The 19,378-nt window shown below is 38.0% G+C and overlaps 1 protein-coding gene across 1 annotated transcript in view; it reads right to left on the reverse strand.

The window, feature by feature from the left end:
- Pdk3 (pyruvate dehydrogenase kinase 3) overlaps nt 1–14,465 on the reverse strand; it is a 90,379-nt gene extending 75,914 nt beyond the window's left edge. Inside the window, exon 1 of the mRNA XM_047536851.1 lies at nt 14,164–14,465. Coding sequence (XP_047392807.1) covers nt 14,164–14,269 — 106 coding nt within the window. The 5' untranslated portion in view covers nt 14,270–14,465. The remainder of the gene's footprint in view (nt 1–14,163) is intronic.
- Between the last annotated feature and the right edge of the window lie 4,913 nt (nt 14,466–19,378).

The following is a 19,378-nucleotide window of genomic DNA, read 5'->3' on the forward strand; positions in this document are numbered from 1 at the left end:
TGAATGTTAACGGCCTGAACTCATCAATCAAAAGACGCAGACTGGCAGATTGGATTAAAAAGAAAGAACCAACAATATGCTGCCTGCAAGAGACTCATCTCATAGAAAGAGATACCCACAGCCTAAGGTGAAAGGAAGGGAAAAAACATACCATACACACAGACACAGCAAAAAAGCAGGAGTATCCATCCTTATTTCAGATAATGTGGACTTCAAGCCAAAACTAGTCAGAAGAGATAAAGAAGGACATTACATGCTGCTTAAGAGAAGCATAAATCAGCAAGACATAACAGTCATAAATATCTATGCCCCGAACATTGGCTCATCCACGTACGTCAAACAAATCCTTCTCAATTCCAGAAATCAAATAGACCACAACACAGTAATACTAGGCGATTTTAACACACCTCTCTCACCACTGGATAGATCTTCCAGACAAAAATTGAATAAAGAAACCATAGATCTCAATAACACAATCAACAATTTAGACTTAACAGACATATACAGAATATACCATCCAACCAAGAGCGAATACACTTTCTTCTCAGCAGCACATGGATCCTTCTCTAAAACAGACCATATTTTATGCCACAAAGCTACTGTTAGCAAATACATGAAGATAGAGATACTACCTTGTATTCTATCAGATCATAATGGATTGAAATTAGAAATAAATGACAGAATAAAAAAAACAGAAACTTCTCCAATACCTGGAGATTAAATAATATGCTATTATATGATGAATGGATAACAGAAGACATCAGGAGGGAAATAAAAAATTCTTAGAAGTAAACGAGAACAAAGACACATCATATCAAAATCTCTGGGACACTATGAAAGCCGTACTTAGAGGAAGATTTATTTCATGGGGCACATTCGACAAAAGAAGTAAAAATCAACAAGTAAATGACTTAACACTACAGCTCAAAGCCCTAGAAAAAGAAGAGCAGACCAACACCAAAAGTAGTAGAAGAAAGGAAATAGTGAAAATCAGAGCTGAAATCAACAAAATTGATATAAAAGAAACAATCAAAAAATTAACAAAATAAATAGTTGGTTCTTTGAAAAAATAAACAAAATAGATAAACCCTTAGCCACACTAACAAAGAGAAGGAGAGAGAAAACTCAAATTACTAAAATTCGGAATGAACAAAGAAATATCACTACAGACACGAGTGAAATACAAAACATAATTAGAAGTTATTTTGAAAATCTATACTCCAACAAAATAGAAAACCTCGAAGACATGAGGACATCAACAAGTTTTTAGAGACATATGAATTACCTAAACTGAACGAGGAGGACATACACAACTTAAATAAATCAATTTCAAGCAATGAGATAGAAGAGTTCATCAAAAGCCTACAAACAAAGAAAAGTCTGGGACTAGATGGGTTCTCAGCCGAGTTCTACAAAACCTTTAAAGAAAAGCTCATTCCAATACTTCTCAAAGTATTCCATGAAATAGAAGAGGAGGGAACCCTCCCAAACTCATTCTATGAAGTCAATATCACCCTGATACCTAAACCAGACAGAGACACATCGAGGAAAGAAAATTTCAGACCAATATCCTTAATGAACATCGATGCAAAAATTCTCAACAAAATTTTAGCAAATCGCATACAAAAATATATTAAAAAGATAGTGCCTCACGATCAAGTGGGTTTTATCCCAGGGATGCAAATATCAGTTTTAAATTTAACTTAAACTAATTCAGTTTCTCAGCTACCCTAGCCACATTTCAAGTACCCAAGAGGCTCATGTGGCTGGCAAGTTTTGACTATACCCAACAAAGTCTAAAGAAATGAAGTAATAATCATAAAGCTGACTGCTGGAAACAAAAGTTCAAATCTATTTATTAAAAGAAATATGGTAAAACAAAGACAATATATAACATCGAGAAAAATAAGATATTAAAAACAAAAACAAAAGGTAACTACAGATGCTTATTATCATTAAAGATGGCAAATATATCAACAAGTATACACAGGTTAAATTTATCAAATACCTCCAGGTTTGGTTACATGTGGCCGCCGCCATTTTGAGACAACAGCCTGGAATTGTAGGATCCCTGGCTGGACTGACTGAACCCCGTCTCCAGGAACCCTCAGCCCAACTGATCACTCCCTGCTTCCGGGGTCCTCACATCGACTAACTGCTCCCTGCCACCAGGATTCCACAACCAGACCGACAATACCCCAACCCAAGGACCCCTGCCCAACCAACCGCACCCTGCCTCCAGGACCTCCAGGCAACCACGCCCACACCCCAAGTTACAGTTCCCCATTTGCCGACACATTTAGAAGGTAGAGTGGTCATCTTGGATAATCCTGGAAGCTTTATCTCCCACCTTTAGGTGGGGCAAATCCCATCCTGAGACGCCTGCTGGAGACTGGAAGCTCATTGTCAGGTACCTCTCATACATCAGACTACTGAAGACTGGGAGGTTTGAAGACTATATGACTGTTATAATGTAGATTTTCTTTTTTCTCCTTATTGAAAAATTTTAAGTTTTTATTTCTTTACTTTTCTCCCTCTTTTTTCCTTTTGTTTACCTGTTCCCTCAAAGTCTCTTTCTCTTTTCCCATGCTAATAATTGACTTCTTTTGATAACACTATCATGCTTTCTAAGATGTAGAACTTCTATATATTCTTTCTTATCCCATTAACAGCTACATCCTACACCCCTCCCCATCCTTTGTCCTCCGTTAGAAACTGTAGACCTTATTGGAAATCTATTTGTTATACTGAAGATAATAATTGAACTCATTCTGTTTATTACCACAATATTGTTAACGTCCTCATAGGGGCAATTTGGTTTCAGGTTGCACACTGTCTGAACTGGGCACTGCTAATATTGATCTCCCCCTTAAAGAAAAGGTTTTAGAAACCTATAGGGTCACTATAAGCCTATGGGGAGGAACTGCAATATCCCAGATCTGCACTGCTAGAGGGGAAGATGCATGAACAACATGAAAAAACAAGGGAAGAAAAATGATCCAAATAAATCTAGATTCTATATTAATAGAATCCAGTGACAGTATGACAGAAGAAATGTTAGAAAAGGACTTCAGATTATACATGATTAAGATGATTCATGAAGCAAAGAATGACATAAGAGAGCAAATGCAGGCAATGAAGGGTCATACCAATAAGCAGTTGAAAGAGCAACTGCAGGAAGCAAAAGATCATTTCAACAAAGAGAGAGAGATTCTCAAAAAAAAAAAAACTAAATGGAAATCCTTAAAATGAAGGAAACAATAAACCAAATTAAAAAATCAATGAAAAGCATCACCAAAAGACTAGACCACTTGGAAGACAGAACCTCAGACAATGAAGACAAAATATTTAATCTGGAAAATAAAGTTGCCAAAATAGAGAAGATGATAAGAAACCATGAACAGAATCTCCAAGAACTATGGGGACATCATGAAAACACCAAATTTAAGAATTACTGAAATTGAGGAAGGCACAGAGATACAAACCAAAGGAATGAACGAACTATTCAATGAAATAATATCAGAAAATTTCTCAAACCTGAAGAATGAAATGGAAAATCAAATACAAGTGGCTTACAGAACACCAAAAGCACAAAATCCAACAGATCACACCAAGGCACATAATAATGAAAATGCCTAACATACAAAATAAAGATAGGATTTTGAAGGCTGCAAGAGAAAAGCAATCAAATTACATATAGGGGGAAATCAATATGGATATCAGCAGATTTTTCAGCCCAGACTCTAAAAGCTAGAAGGACCTAGAACAACATATTTCAAGTTCTGAAAGAAAATGGTTGCCAACCAAGAATCCTACACCCAGCAAAACAAACCTTCAGATTTGAAGACGAAATAAAATCCTTCCATGATAAACAAAAGTTAAAAGAATTTACAAATAGAAATTCTGCGCTGCAGAATATTCTCAACAAAATATTCCATGAGGAGGAAATGAAAAACAACAATGTAGGTCAGCAAAGGGAGGAACTACCTTAGAGAAAAACCATTCAAAGGAGAAACCAAGTCAAGTTAAAAACCAAAAATAAGCCAAAATGACTGGGAATACAAATCATATCTCAATAATAACCCTGAACATTAATAGCCTAAACTCATCAATCAAAAGACACAGACTGGCAGATTGGATTAAAAAGAAAGACCCAATAATATGCTGCCATCAAGAGACTCATCTCATAGATAAAGACATCCACAGACTAAAGGTGAAAGATGGGAAAAAACCTACCAAGCACATGGACTCAGTAAAAAAAAGCAGGGGTTTCCATCCTTATTTCAGATAAAGTGGACTTCAAGCCAAAGTTACTCAGAAGGGATAAAGGAGGACATTTCATACTGCTTAAGGGAACCATAAATCAGGACATAATGATAGTAAATATTTATGCCCCAAACAATGGTGCATCCATGTACATCAAACAAATCCTTCTCAGTTCCAGGAATCAAATAGATCACAACACAATAATTCTGGGTGACTTTAACACACCGCTGTCCCCACTGGATTGATCTTCCAAACAAAAACTAAACAAAGAAACCACAGAACTCAATAACACAATCAATAACTTAGACTTAACAGACATACAGAATATTCCATCCATCAACGAGCAAATTCACTTTCTTCTCACAGCACATGGAACCTTTGTGAAAATAGACCACATATTATGCCACAAAGCAGCCCTTAGTAAATGCAAAAACACAGAGATACTGCCTTGTGTTCTATCAGATTATAATGGAATGAAATTAGAAATCAATGACAAAATAAAAAACAAATTACTCCAACACCTGGAGACTAAATAATATGCTATTGAATGAAGCATGGATAACAGAAAACATCAGGGAGGTGATAAAAAAATTCTTAGAGGTAAATGAGAACGACAATACAACATATCAAAATCTCTGGGACACTATGAAAGTAGTACTAAGAGGAAAATTCATTGCATGGAGCACATTCAAGAAAAGAATGAAAAGTCAACAACTAAATGACCTAACATTACAGCTCAAAGCCCTAGAAAAAGAAGAACAGAACAATACCAAAAGTAGTAGAAGGCAGGAAATAATTAAAATCAGAGCTGAAATCAATGAAATTGAAACAAAAGAAACAATTCAAAAAATTGACAAAACTAAAAGTTGGTTCTTTGAAAAAGTAAACAAAATAGACAAACCCTTAGCCACACTAACAAAGAGGAGAGAGAAAACTCAAATTACTAAAATTTGTGATGAAAAAGGAAATATCATGACACCACTGAAATATGTAACATAATGAGAAGCTACTTTGAAAAACTATATTCCAACAAAATAGAAAATACTGAAGAAATTGACAAATTTTTAGAGACATATGATCCTCCCAAACTGAACCAGGAGGACATACACAATTTAAACAGATCAATATCAAGCAATGAAATAAAAGAAGCCATCAAAAGTCTACCAATCAAGAAAAGCTCAGGACCAGACGGATTCTCAGCTGAGTTCTACAAGACCTTCAAAGAAGAACTCATTCCAATACTTCTCAAAGTATTCCAGAAAATAGAAAAGGAGGGAACTCTACCAAACTCATTCTATGAAGTTAATATCACCCTCATATCTAAACCAGGCAAAGACACATCAAGGAAAAAAGATTTTAGACCAATATCCTTGATGAATATAGACGCAAAGATCCTTAACAAAATACTGGCAAACTGTATCCAAAAACATATTAAGAAGATAGTGCACCACAATCAAGTGGGGTTCATCCCGGGAATGCAAGGTTGGTTCAACATCCGTAAATCAATAAATGTAATCCATCATGTCAATAGACTTAAGGATAAGAATCATATGGTTATTTCAATTGACGCAGAAAAAGCGTTCGACAAAATACAACACCCCTTCATGCTCAAAACACTAGAAAAAATAGGGATAGTAGGAACATTCCTTAACATTGTAAAGGCTCTTTATGCTAAGCCCATGGTCAACATCATTCTTTTTTTTTTTGGGGGGGGTGCTGGGGATCGAACCCAGGGCCTTGTGCTTACAAGGCAAGCACTCTACCGACTGAGCTATCTCCCCAGCCCCCCAACATCATTCTTAATGGAGAAAAACTGAAAGCATTCCCTTTAAAAATGGGAACAAGACAGGGATGCCCTCTTTTATCACTTCTATTCAACATCATGCTTGAAATACGAGCCAGAGCAATTAGACAGACTAAAGAAATTAAAGAGATACGAATGGGAAAAGAGGAACTCAAGCTGTCACTATTTGCTGATGACATGATTCTCTATTTAGAGAATCCAAAAAGCTCCTCCAGAAAACTTCTAGACCTCATCAATGAATTCAGCAAAACAGCAGGATGTAAAATCAACACACATAAATCTAAAGCATTTTTATACATAAGTAATGAAACATCTGAAAGGGAAATGAGGAAAACAACTCCATTTGCAATAGCCTCAAAAAAATAAAATACTTGGGACTCAATCTAACCAAAGAGGTGAAAGATCTCTACAATGAAAACTACAAAACATTGAAGAAAGAAATTGAGGAAGACCTTAGAAGATGGAAAGATCTCCCATGTTCTTGGGTAGGCAGAATTAATATTATCAAAATGGTCATACTTCCAAAGGCGCTATACAGATTCAATGCAATTCCAATTAAAATCCCTATGACATTTCTCATAGAAACAGAAAAAGCAATCATGAAATTCATCTGGAAGAACAAAAGACCCAGAATAGCCAAAGCAATCCTGGGCAGGAAGAGTGATGCAGGAGGTTATCACTATGCCAGAACTTAAACTCTACTATAGAGCAATAGTAACAAAAATGGCATGGTACTGGCACCACAATAGACAGGTAGATCAATGGTACAGGATACAAGACACGGAGTCATACCCACATAACTACAGTAACCTCATACTAAACAAAGGTGCCAAAAACTTACAATAGAGAAAAGATAGCCTGTTCAACAATGGTGCTGGGAAAACTGGAAATCCATATGCAGTAAAATGAAATTAAACCCCTATTTCTCACCCTGTACAAAACTCAACTCAAAATGGATCAAGGATCTAGGAATTAGACCTGAGACCCTTCACTAAATAGAAGAAAAAGTAGGCCCGAATCTCCATCATGTTGGCTTAGGACCAGACTTCCTTAACAAGACCCCCATAGCACAAGAAATAAAAGCAAGAATCAATAAATGAGACAGATTCAAACTAAAAAGTTTTTTCTCAGCACAGGAAATAATCAATAATGTGAAAAGAGAGCCTACAGAGTGGGAGAAAATTTTTTCCACACACACTTCAGACAGAGCACTCATCTCCAAAGTTTATAAAGAACTTAAAAAACTTTATACCCAAAATACAAAGAACCCAATCAATAAATGGGCTAAGGAAATGGGCAGACACTTCATAGAAGAAGATATACAGGTGATCAACAAATATATGAAAAAGTGCTCATCATTCCTAGTAATTAGAGAAATGCAAATTAAAACCACCCTAAGATTCCATCTCACCCCAACTAGAATGGCAATTATCAAGAATACAAGTAACAATAGGTGATGGCGAGGATGTGGGGAAAAAGGCACACTCGTACATTGCTGGTGGAACTGCAAACTGGTGCAGCCACTCTGGAAAGTAGTGTGGAGATTCCTCATAAATAGCTAGGAGTAGCTATCCTACTCCTCGGTTTATACCCAAAGGACTTAAAATCAGCATACTACAATGATGCAGCAACATCAATGTTCACAGCAGCTCAATTCACAATAGCTAGGCTGTAGAACCAACCTAGATGCCCTTCAATGGATGAATGGATAAAGAAACTGTGGTGTACATATACTCAATAGAATATTACTCAGCAACAAAGAAGAATAAAATTATGGCATTTGCTGGAAAATGGATGAAATTGGAAAATATCATGCTAAGTGAAATAGGCCAAGCCCAAAAAAACCAAAGGCCGAATGTTTTCTCTGATAAGTGCATGACAACATATAACAAGGGGGGTAATGGGGGGAAGAGAAGAATGAAGGAACTTTGGATGGTGTAGGGGAAAAAGGAGTGGGAGAGGGTGGGAATGGAAAAACAGTAGAACAAAACAAACAGTATTACCCTTTATGTATATGTGATTACGTGAATGGTGTGACTCTACACTGTATGCAACCATAAAAATGAAAAGTTGTACCCCATTTGTGTATAATGAATCAAACTGTGTCTGTAAAAATAAAAATATTTAATTAAAAAAATTTATCACATAAAAGAAATGAATTGATTCACAAACCTAAACCCAACTTTATATTTAAAGACATATTTAAACCTGGGGGTGGGAGGGAGGCAAGAATGGAGGAAGGAGGGACTGTACAGAGGGAAAAGAGGGGTGGGAGGGGTGGGTAGAGGGAAAAAATAACAAAATGAATCAAACATCATTACCCTATATAAATATGATTACACAAATGGTATGCCTCTACTTCATGTACAAACAGAGAAACAAGATGTATCCCATTTGTTTACAAAAAAATAAATAAAAATTTAAAAAAGACATATTTAATCCAAAATAATTCAAACAGATTGAAATAAAAGGATAGCAATCCTGTACCAGGAAAGAGAAACAAGAAAAAGATAACTAGATTTCAATGTCAAATAAGGTAGATCCAGGCCAAAAACACATTCAATTAGTAAAAGGGCAGCACTCTCTAATGCTAAAGGGTGCATCTCACAATGAGGACATAGCAGTCAATGAACATCAAAAACAATATTAATGGTCATAAAATAAAAACCATAAGAAATATATGGAGAAATAGAATCATATTTTTAGGAGACTCTGACCTCTTATGTTTGACTCACGACAAATCAAGTGGATAAAATATAAAGGTATATAAAACCTAAGTAACATAATATGGTAGATTTGATGTAATAAACTCTATAATCTGAAAGCATAATCTTTTTTACTGCCCAAGGAACTTTCGCAGGAAATGATCACATAGGGGGCTAAAAACTGAACATCAATAATTTACCAATTATTTTCTGATAACAATGCAACCAAATTAAACAATTAAAATACAAAACGTGCCTTTGTTTGAAATTTTAACATTTAAACAACCCTTAGTTTATGTAAGAATAGACATCTGAAAATGCAAAAGGGGGAAATCATCAAATACATACATCAGTTGCTAAAGCAGTGATCAGAGGAACAACTCTAACCTTAAGTACTGAAGTAAACAAGAAAACAGAAAAGAAACTATCCAATTTTTTAAAAAAGAACAAAATAAACCTGAGGCACAGGGAAATAATAAAGGCAAAGACATTAATGAACTAGAAAACAACAGCCATAAAGCTAAAAAATAAATCCAAATAATCCATCAACTAACCTAATCAAGAAGTGGACAGGGAGAAAAAATTCAAAATTACAAAACAAAGGAGAAATGCCCACAAGGATAATTTAAGGCTGTCAAGAAACTACTATCTCAGCTGTCCATACTGACTAAAAACCTCCATGACCAGGATAATTTTCTGGAAAAAAAATATTAAAACAAACTCTAGAAGGAACCGAAAACCTATATAGAGAAAGTTGTCAAAGAGCACACTAATCTTAAAAGGTTTCATACAGATATTCTACCAAATCTTTAAAGAGCATATAATTCAAGGAAAAAATTCAAAGAATTGGTATTAGTAGAGAAAAAGAAAAAATTTATCTTTCTAAAATAAATGTGACTTTTATATGGAAACATAAAAGCCTGCACTTAAACACATATCTATAGACAAATAACACATGGATACCAATATAATGAACACAGGATGAATAGTTCATCAAACCACTCTACTTCTGTATATGTTTACAACTTTCCATAATAAAAGCTAAAATATAGAAACATTTACTCAAGGAGAAAAAAATTCTAGAAAAAAAATGCCAGATACCATTTTTTCACCTATCAAAAGTTTAACAATGTGGTAAAAGTATTTAAAAAATAGGCACTCTCAGAAACTTCTATGGAAAGCAATTTGACAGTGTTTATCAAAATTATAAATGTACATCCCCACTGATGTAGAAATCCCATGTTTAGGAATTTGTCCTATATACACTTAGACATGCATGAAATTACAATGCACATAATGCATTGTAGCACTGGTTGTCATAGTAAAGACTAGAACAATCTACTAGCCATCAATAGGGAGTCGGTTAATTATATTAAATCCATATAATCAAGATCTCAGAAGTCATAAAAAAGAAAAAGGAAGTTCTATAGGCACATATGTGGGAAACTCTCTAAAGTAGTAAGTTTAAAATACAACATACAAAGGTATAAGCTGCCAGGCATGGTGGCACACACCTGTAATCCTAGTGGCACAGGAGGATCCCAGGTTTGAAGCCAGCTTCAGCAACTCAGCAAGACTGTAAGCAACCTAGTGAGACCCTGTCCCAAAATTAAAAATTAAATGGGCTGTGGATATGACTTGTGGGTAAACACCCTTGAGTTCAATCCCTGGTACCAAAAAAAAAAAGAAAGAAAGAAAGAAAGAAAAGTAAAGAACAGAAAAAAAAAAGAATAAGCTGCCATTTATACAAAAAAAAGAGGCTAGCGAACAGAAGCAGGAAGCAGGGTTTTCTGCTTATGTCTTTTTACATTTTTTGGAGTAGGAACCATATGACTATGATCAGTGGCCAAAAAAAGAATATTTCATCTTTAAAAAATCCCACCCTTTGGAATATACTACTGTATTATCTCTATAAATTAATTATCCATTTAGAACACTTGCTATTCTTGATACAATTGCTGGGTGGCAGGCCATATTTCTAAAAAAGATTTGAGTTCAAGAAACTTATTATTTAAAGGGCTTAGAAAAATACTGCATATAGATGAAAGGGGGACTGTAGATTAGAGCGAAGAGTATCTAGTTAGTAGTTTTCAATGCTTTAGAATGACCTGAGGATCTTCTAAAAACACAAATGCCTTGCACCCCACTCTCAGACCATGACATCAGAAATTCCTGGTGCGAGTCCTTGCCCTAAAAAACCACTGATCTCAATGCTTTAAAACAGTGCATCTCAACAAAGAACCACCCAGGCGACCCTTTGCTCTCCAGCAGACATTTAGCAATGACAACATGTTTGGTTGTCAAAACTTGGGGTGGGGGCATCGAGCGGAAAGAGGTGAGGAATGTGGCTAAACCTCTTACAATGCACAGGACAGTCCCCCACAACATTATGAGTTGACCAAGGATATCAAGAGTACTGAGGTTGTGAACCCCTGCCTTAAAATAAAATCATTCTAATTTACATGAATATCACTAAAATACATATTTTAGTATATGTATGTAACAGTATATTAAATGGACTGGAAGGATGCATACCAAATTATTGGTAGTGCTATCTCTGGCAGGATATTAGTGCAGTTGATTAAAGGGGGTCTTTGGCTTTACTTGCAATTTTTATGCCTTAAGAAACTAGTAGCATATAAATAAATCTTAAAAGTTAGTGATACAAAAAATTTAAATAAAATAAAATCACTGCTTCTGAAGTAAAAGTCATTTTCAGTCCTCACTCTTAAATATAAGAAATAATCTCCTTATTTACTAATGTGGGATACATTTACATAAGAAAACTATTTCAGTGGCCATAGAAACTATAATTTATTTGTTAATATGGTTATAGAAAATACTATAAACAAAAATTCTATGCACATCCTTTCTATGGTCCCTCTCTAGTTACTCTAGCCAAAGCTTATGCCCCATTTAGCTATAAACTTCTCAAGGAGAACAACATAAAGTTCACAAACTAGAAACCTGTGGCCCAGTGCAGTTCATCCACTTTGTTTACACCAAAGGTCTTTTAAAATATAAACCAAACTGGTGCCAATCAGCTGCCCTTTTTAGAGCCAGCCATATACCAGGAGTTTGCCACAATCCCCACCTGGCTGGTTTAATTCTTTCACCTACTGCTGCCCACCTGGTCCTATAAGCATTTGAGTTGGCCCTCCCCTGCAGATTTCTTCAATCATACAGGGAGAGGATCTCATTACTCCTCTCTCTCCTCCCTTTACAATTATCCGTACATCCATCCTAAATGTTCACCCAATCCCCTGTCAAAACAGAACTTCTATCAAGAGACAAAATTAAAGAGAAAAGTAGAGATGGACTTTTTTGACAACTCCCTTCTTTTAGTTTTCATGTCATTAAAGCTCAATGCCACCTGATTTGTCTCTGGATGTTACAAAGTTTTAGTTTCTAGAAAAATCCATTATAAGTATATATAGCACTTCTGTGTGTCCTTATATGGAAAAGACTTAAAATTATTATGCTTCTCTCAAGATCCTGGATGAGTGAATCCCTCTATCCCACCCCCCCAAAATAGGTCAGAAGACTTTTACAGGTAAATCAAAAGATTTCTGCAATTTTCTCTTAAAAAGCACATCCCTTTTCCTTGAAATTATCATCATATGGTTTTGGAGCTGTGCATTAGGGATTATCTGATACAATCAACACATTTTATAAATGAGGAAACTGGACCCCAGTGAGGTTCAGTCACTTAGTTAAGGCCAAACTCTGAGTTAGTGGCAGAGACAGAACTAAAATATTCATTTCCAGACACTGGCCCCATAGATATTCCACTATAACACTAACCCCCACTGTGTTTTACCTACTCAAGTAACATCCTTGCCAAAACACCTATTAACAGGGGTAGAGAGTCCCTGCCACAGAAATAAATTAACAGAAAATTCAGCCACACTTTTAAAGTTAGCACAAACTGAGGGTGGAAGGAATTGGGATTTAATTCCAGGTTCCTGTCATTGTGAATTAACATGTCCCAGTTAACCCTACCAAAAGGTTGATACCTTCAGAATAATTTTCTCTAAACCATAAATTAGAGATGGAAAATATGCCTATTTATTAGCAACAGCAACACTTTCATTCTAAACTCTGAAGTCAGGACCTGCCTCCAACCTCTAAAATTCTACAAGTAGGTAGGGATGGTAAAGTCTGACATTGAAAAGCTCTGGGGAGACAAGTTTTAGATGCAAAGATCAACATCTCACTGAATTTTGACTCTCATCATCCGTCTGTGGCAAATTGGTTTCTAAAAATTTAATTTGGTCTCAAGTTCAAACTATTCCTCCCTTCCTATCCCATCTTGTTTAAGTATAGACACCACATTTTGCATATTCCAGGTCTTTCTGGAATGTTCTACCTACTCTGTACTTTAGTTTTTATGCCCAACAGATACCATCCCTTGACATTTATATAAAATTCATTAAATGAACATTATTTTCCCTTGTGTGCTTAGCACATCTTTGCTGCTTGATTTTACTTTCCTTCAGGGATGTCAAGCTCCATTCTGATACCTGGGTGCACACTTCTGTTTTACTTTCAGGTGTTGCACAACCGCATTTAGCTGCGGTTGGAATGGCACCCTCTGGGGAAACATGATCCAGTTAACAGAGGGCGGTGGAATCTATTTCCTTCTCAGCTAGGCCTAAGGCAGGTTGGGGACCAGGGTCTTCTTTGCTTCCCCAATCTATGGAAGATGACTGCCTGCCCATTTGATGGGGGAAGATGGATGAAACTCCAAGGTTAAGGAGCTATGAGAGGTGCTGGAACCGAGGCCACAGTTGTCACAGGCAGTGCTCGGACACTAGGAACCCACACGTCGGCTCCTTCCCAGCATCAAGGAATTTGCAGTCCAGGCCTCTGGCTGCTCTAATATAACATAATGGAGACTACAGTTCGAGTCCTCCCACTCTGGCTACACGACAGCAACACCTCAGAGCAGAAAAGGAACAAAATGCCACTGCATAATTTACTCAACCTCAAGGTGTTTCTAAACAGCTCTTCGCCAAACAAAAAAGAATCTAAAATTAAAAACATTTCAAAGTCACACACATTTCGTTCTGAAGTTTTATGGGCGGTGAGGTTTGTGTCACGTACATTTAAAGCTAATGACGGCAGGTTTGGGGAGTCCCGCCTGAAATGAGAGTCCTTGAACGCAGCTTCTGTGTCTCCAGGTTAGCCCTCCGCTGGTGTGCGGGTGCCAGGCCCTACCCCTCCGCGCCCCGAAATCCAAGCCTGGAGGAGAGCTCCTGGGCATCCCCTAGCCCCGCCCGCGGTTCCCACGGACTTTGCCCAGAGGCTGCGGAGACCCAGGAAGCTGGCCGGGATGGCGGCAACCTCACATCCCGGGATCATGGGGGCCTGTGGCCCCGCACTCACCAAAGTCCAGGAACTGTTTGATGGAAAGCGGCGACGGCGAGAAGCGCGAGTAGCGCTCGATCTGCTTCGGCACTGGCTGCTTCAACAGCCACTGGAACAGCCGCATCCTCACCACAGCAGTGCACAGACCCGCTGAGACTTCCGGACCGCCGCAAGGGCTGGCACAGCTGAGCCGCGCGGATCCAGCAGGTTCGCCAGGGGCACACCTCGGCCTCTCAGTCTCAGAACCGAGGATTGCAGCCACCGCAGCAGCAGCAGCAGTAGCAGTAGCTCACGGGCCGCGGCCGGCCGCCCGCGGCTTCCCTAGGTCCCGCCCTCCTGGGCGGGGCCGGCCGCCGCACGTACACGCCGCGCGAGGGGTGCGGGGGCGCGAGGGGCACGCGGCTGGACGCGCGCGGCCCTGATTGGCCGCCGCCACCTCACAGGCTCTCATAAGCCGGAGTGAGGCATCTGAGCCTCTCTCTCTTGCTGGTGGGACTCAGCCTGCACTGGCAAGTGTCTCCGCTCCCGTCCCTGCCCCCGGCCAAATCCTCAGAGGCTGAAATGTAGACAAGGCGCTAGGAGACCAGAAGGACATAGGGAACCTATGCCCTAAACACTACTCTATGCGCCGATCAGGGCCTTTCTCAGCCCAAGGTGCCTCTTCCGGGAAGCCTTCCCTGGATCGACTGTTGCACTTTACAGTGCTTGTTGCATCCTTAAACTTTGATTTTCATGTTCTGTTTATTACCTAATTATAATGGCTGTTTCATGCCCTCCACCATTATTATCACCTTTTGACAAAATAAAATGTAAGCTCATGGTTTCTGGTTCACGTCTTCGCCCCACTATTGGACAGTATTAATTGTAATGTCACTGACTCCTTTGTTTCATGTTCTCCAACGCCCCCCCACACACACACACCTTTGGACAGGATTGTTAGGTCACTGACTCCTGCGTGGCCCTGCACCCCTTGGTCCCACCTGGGCCAATATCTTCAGATGACATTGTGAGGTCGCCTGTTCTGTTTCACGCCCCCCAACCCACCCACTTAAGTGCCATCATTAGACATGATCCATTGTAAGGTCACTAACAGTTTCGTGCCTTCCCGCCACCCACTCTCAACCCCATTGGACAGAATTACTTGTAGTCACTGGTTCTGTTTCATGCTCCCTGCCACCACTAGTACTGTTGGGAAACACCAACTGTTTAAGGTCACTTACACTTTCTTTCATACCCCCTTACCAACTTAGGACACGGACTTGATTTTGTTTCATCACCATCATATACCGCCACTTTTGGACAGGAACTTATGCTTACACTGTGTTGGGTATTGTTTGATAAGAATGAACTTGAACTCAATATGAACTCAGCATATGAAATCATTATTTCCTAATATGAATACAAGAAATAATGCTTGCTTAAACCATTTTCACCAAAACTTGACTTAATTTTTGGTAATGTGAAAACATCAACTAAAATGAAAGGTAAAATGTTCTTTAAGGAAAGTTAAAAATACAACTAGAAACCACTCCTTTGGTCTGATTGGGCTGGTTTTTCTCATTGAATAAGATTATTAGTATACAGCTATTAAGCTTTTGTGACTTCATTGGATGTTTATGCACCTAATTCTTTGCTTGCATCTTTACTCCCCTAAAGAAAAGTTACATACTGAAAGACATGCAAGAGTCTCTCCACATTTATGGATTCTCATGTACAACTTGATCATCTTGGTGGTGGTTTGTGGACTACCCTCTTTACCTTTCACAACAAAACCTAAAAAATACCAACAACCTTTTCACCTGGCAGCTCTATCAGTACAGGTAAGTACTCCAGTTCGTGTGCATCGGCAGACAAAAAGAAGACCATGGCCTGTGGTTTCTCTACTGATTTTCTCAGGTGATACCTGCAGGTGGAATGTAATTGGTATTAGTTATGGTAGTCAGTAAGCAGGAAGAAATTGGATATTGATGGATAAGGAATTTTCCCCAATCTATGCAATGAATCATTGCCAAACTTCCTGAGCTTACAAATCAGTTGTTTCATGTCTTCCTTTTCCATTACACAAATGCTACTTTAAATATATTCTGTTGATTCGATTATTTGAACCTTCATGTGCCTAATTGTATTTTTGTTTCTCCAGAAGGTGGCAAAGTCCTGTAAATTGGAAACAATAGGAAAGAGCCTGGTATAATGGAAACTTCTGGGCCAGGGCTCAAATGACCCACTCTGAAGCTTAGTTCTATAATTAACTAGCTGTGTGACCTTAGATAAGTCACTTAGCCTTTCACTTAGCTCTTTTTTAATTTTTTAGGTTGTAGATGGACACAATACCTTTATTATATTTATTACGTGGTGCTGAGGATTGAACCTTGTGCCTCACCTGTGCTGGGCAAGTGCTCTACCACTGAACTACAACCCCAGCCCCTGTGTCCCAATTCTTTTAATGTAAGATAGAGATATCTCATTTTTTCTCCCTGGCATTCAAATGAAATAAGTGACGTCTAATGTATACATAAGGTATTGTACCTCTTTTGTACAGCAATACATATATTTTTACCTAGTAGTTTCATGATAACTGGCAAAGTTTAGAAACTAAATAAATATGTTGATTTCAGTGGTGATTGTAGTTATTAGAAAAGGTCTCTTGAGAGAAATACATCTTGAACTTTTTCCATTTCCTTGTATGTACTAAGGTCTCCACTCCCAGTGGCTCCTGAAGTGAAATTCCTGGGCCAGCAAATGGCAGCATCATCTGGAAACTTTTTATAAATGCAAACTCCTGGACCCCACTGCAGCACTACTGAATCAGTCTGGGAGTGGGGCACAGAAATCTGTGTTTTGCCAAGTTTGATGGTCTTAAAGATGTGGGTACAAATTTCTTAATACTTCTCCCCTTAAGTGATATAACTTAATTTACCTCCCTTGAGAGTGGGCTAGATTCACTTCCAACATATAGAATATGACCAGAAGTGATAGCATCTCACTTCAGAGGTTAGGTTATAAAACAACTGGGATTCCACAAAATACTTGCCCAGTACTCTTCAAAACTCTCAAAATCATTAAAAACAAGGAAAGTCCAAAACACTGTCACAGCAAAGAGAGATATGATAACTAATGAGATATGATAACTAAATATAATGTGTTATCTGGAATGGAATTCTGGAACAGATAAAGGGATATCGGGTTAAAACTAAGGCACTCTGAGTAAAGTATAGGCTTTGAACTAAATTTGTTTAATAATGATGTATCAATATTGGTTCACAAGCCAGCTGCAGTAGGGTACACCTGTGATCCTTGCGACTCAGGACACTGAGGCAGGAGTATCTCAAGTTTCAGGTCAGCCTCAGCAATTTAGAGAGACCCTGTTTCAAGACCCTTGACTCAAAATGTCAAGTATTGAATAATTTCTCTCATATGCAGAAGCTAGAGAGAAAAAAAGATATAAAAAATAGATTCTTGTGAAAATTTAAGGGATATCAGTAAAGTAGAAGTAGGGAACCAAGAGGGAGGGATAAGGAGAAGGAAAGAGGAAGAATTGGGCAATGAAGTTGACCAAATTATGCTGTGTGCATGTATGGATATATCACAATTCACTACAAATATATATATATATATATATATATTTGCACAAAATATATATATATATTTGCACAAAAAAATATATATATATATAATGCACAAAATAAAAAAGTATATGAATAAATAGGAAATCCAATAGAGGAAAGGAAGGGAAAGGAAAAGTACCAAGGATTGAAATAAAGAAAATTGTGATATATGCATTTATGAATATATCAAAATGAACCCCACTATTATCTATAACTATAATCCACTAATTAAAATACTTTTAAAATTAAAATAAAAAGGGCTTAGGATAGAGCTCAGTGGTAGAGTGCTTGTTTAGCATGCACAAAGCCCTGGATTCAATCCCCAGAAGCAACATATATATCATACTAATGCTCTCCTGCCATCCCTAGCTCCTTCTCTCTCTTGTGTTATTGGAAGCTTGAAAGCTACCTGCAACTGTCTGTCATGCTGTGAGGCACATCTGTGAAATAGGCCCACCAGAGCTAGCTTGGAAACAGATCCTTCCCCTGTGGAGCCTTGAGATGATACAGCTCTGACCAACACCTTGGAGAGATCCTGAGTCAGAACCACTTGACTAAGGAGGTCCTGGACTCTTGACCCCCCCCCCCAGAAATCCTCAGAGTTTGTTGTAATAAGTGTTTGTTACTTTTGGTATAATTGGTTATACCACAATAGTTAACTAACATACAAGACCTTCAGGTGATTCTAATGCACACTCAGGTGTGAGAGCCACTTTCCTACCCCATGAAGATCTCTATTCCTTCTAGAAAATAACTCAGGTTTCAGCATAATCACTTAAACATCAAGGGAGGCCATCCCTGAATGGAAAGTCTATTCATTCCCCCTGCTATCCGACTTTCTGATTCTCTGTATCTGGTACTCTGATTCTCTGATTCTTCCTACCATAACCCTCCAAATTCCTTTTTGCAATTTAACTAATGCCTGTCTTCCACACTAGACTTAACCAATATCCAGCATAAGTGCCAGTTACCATGTAGGTTCACACCAAATATTTATGAAACACACACACATGCGCGCGCGCACACACACACACACACACACACACTCACACACACCAAAACCTACCCCAAACCACATTCTTTGTCTATAGTTCTAAATGGGGGAACAAAGGCAATGGTAGTTTTCTGAGTAAACAAGCAATAATGGAGACTGTGTTAAATCATAATATAATACAGACAAAACCCAAAGTTTAGAATGGAACAGATAAGGAAAAAGAACCCATGATTATTTCATCATTAATCAGTAATTGGTGGATCTTGTTACAAAAGACCTCCATCATCATTTGACAGGGCTGTGAGAGACTGTTTTCCCTGTCCTTTCCTCCTCTTTCCCTCATCACACTCATCTAACATTTTTGAGTACCTGTTGAGTACTCTGTGAATATACTTATGTTGTCTCTTCACAATAAATATGAGATAAATATTATACTCATTTTACAGGTGAGTGAAATAAGATATAGAAGCCTTAAAATAATTTAAGCCTATCCAGCTTGTAAATGAAAACCTGCACTTGAATCCAGGTCTCCTCACAATTCTATGGTCTTTTATAATCAGCCTGACATAAAAAACAGACCTTATTTTTTAAAGCACCTTTAGATTCACACCTAATTTACTGGAAAGTACAGGGA

The sequence above is a fragment of the Sciurus carolinensis genome, chromosome X, assembly GCF_902686445.1.
Source record: "Sciurus carolinensis chromosome X, mSciCar1.2, whole genome shotgun sequence".
NCBI classification, from domain to species: Eukaryota; Metazoa; Chordata; class Mammalia; order Rodentia; family Sciuridae; genus Sciurus; species Sciurus carolinensis.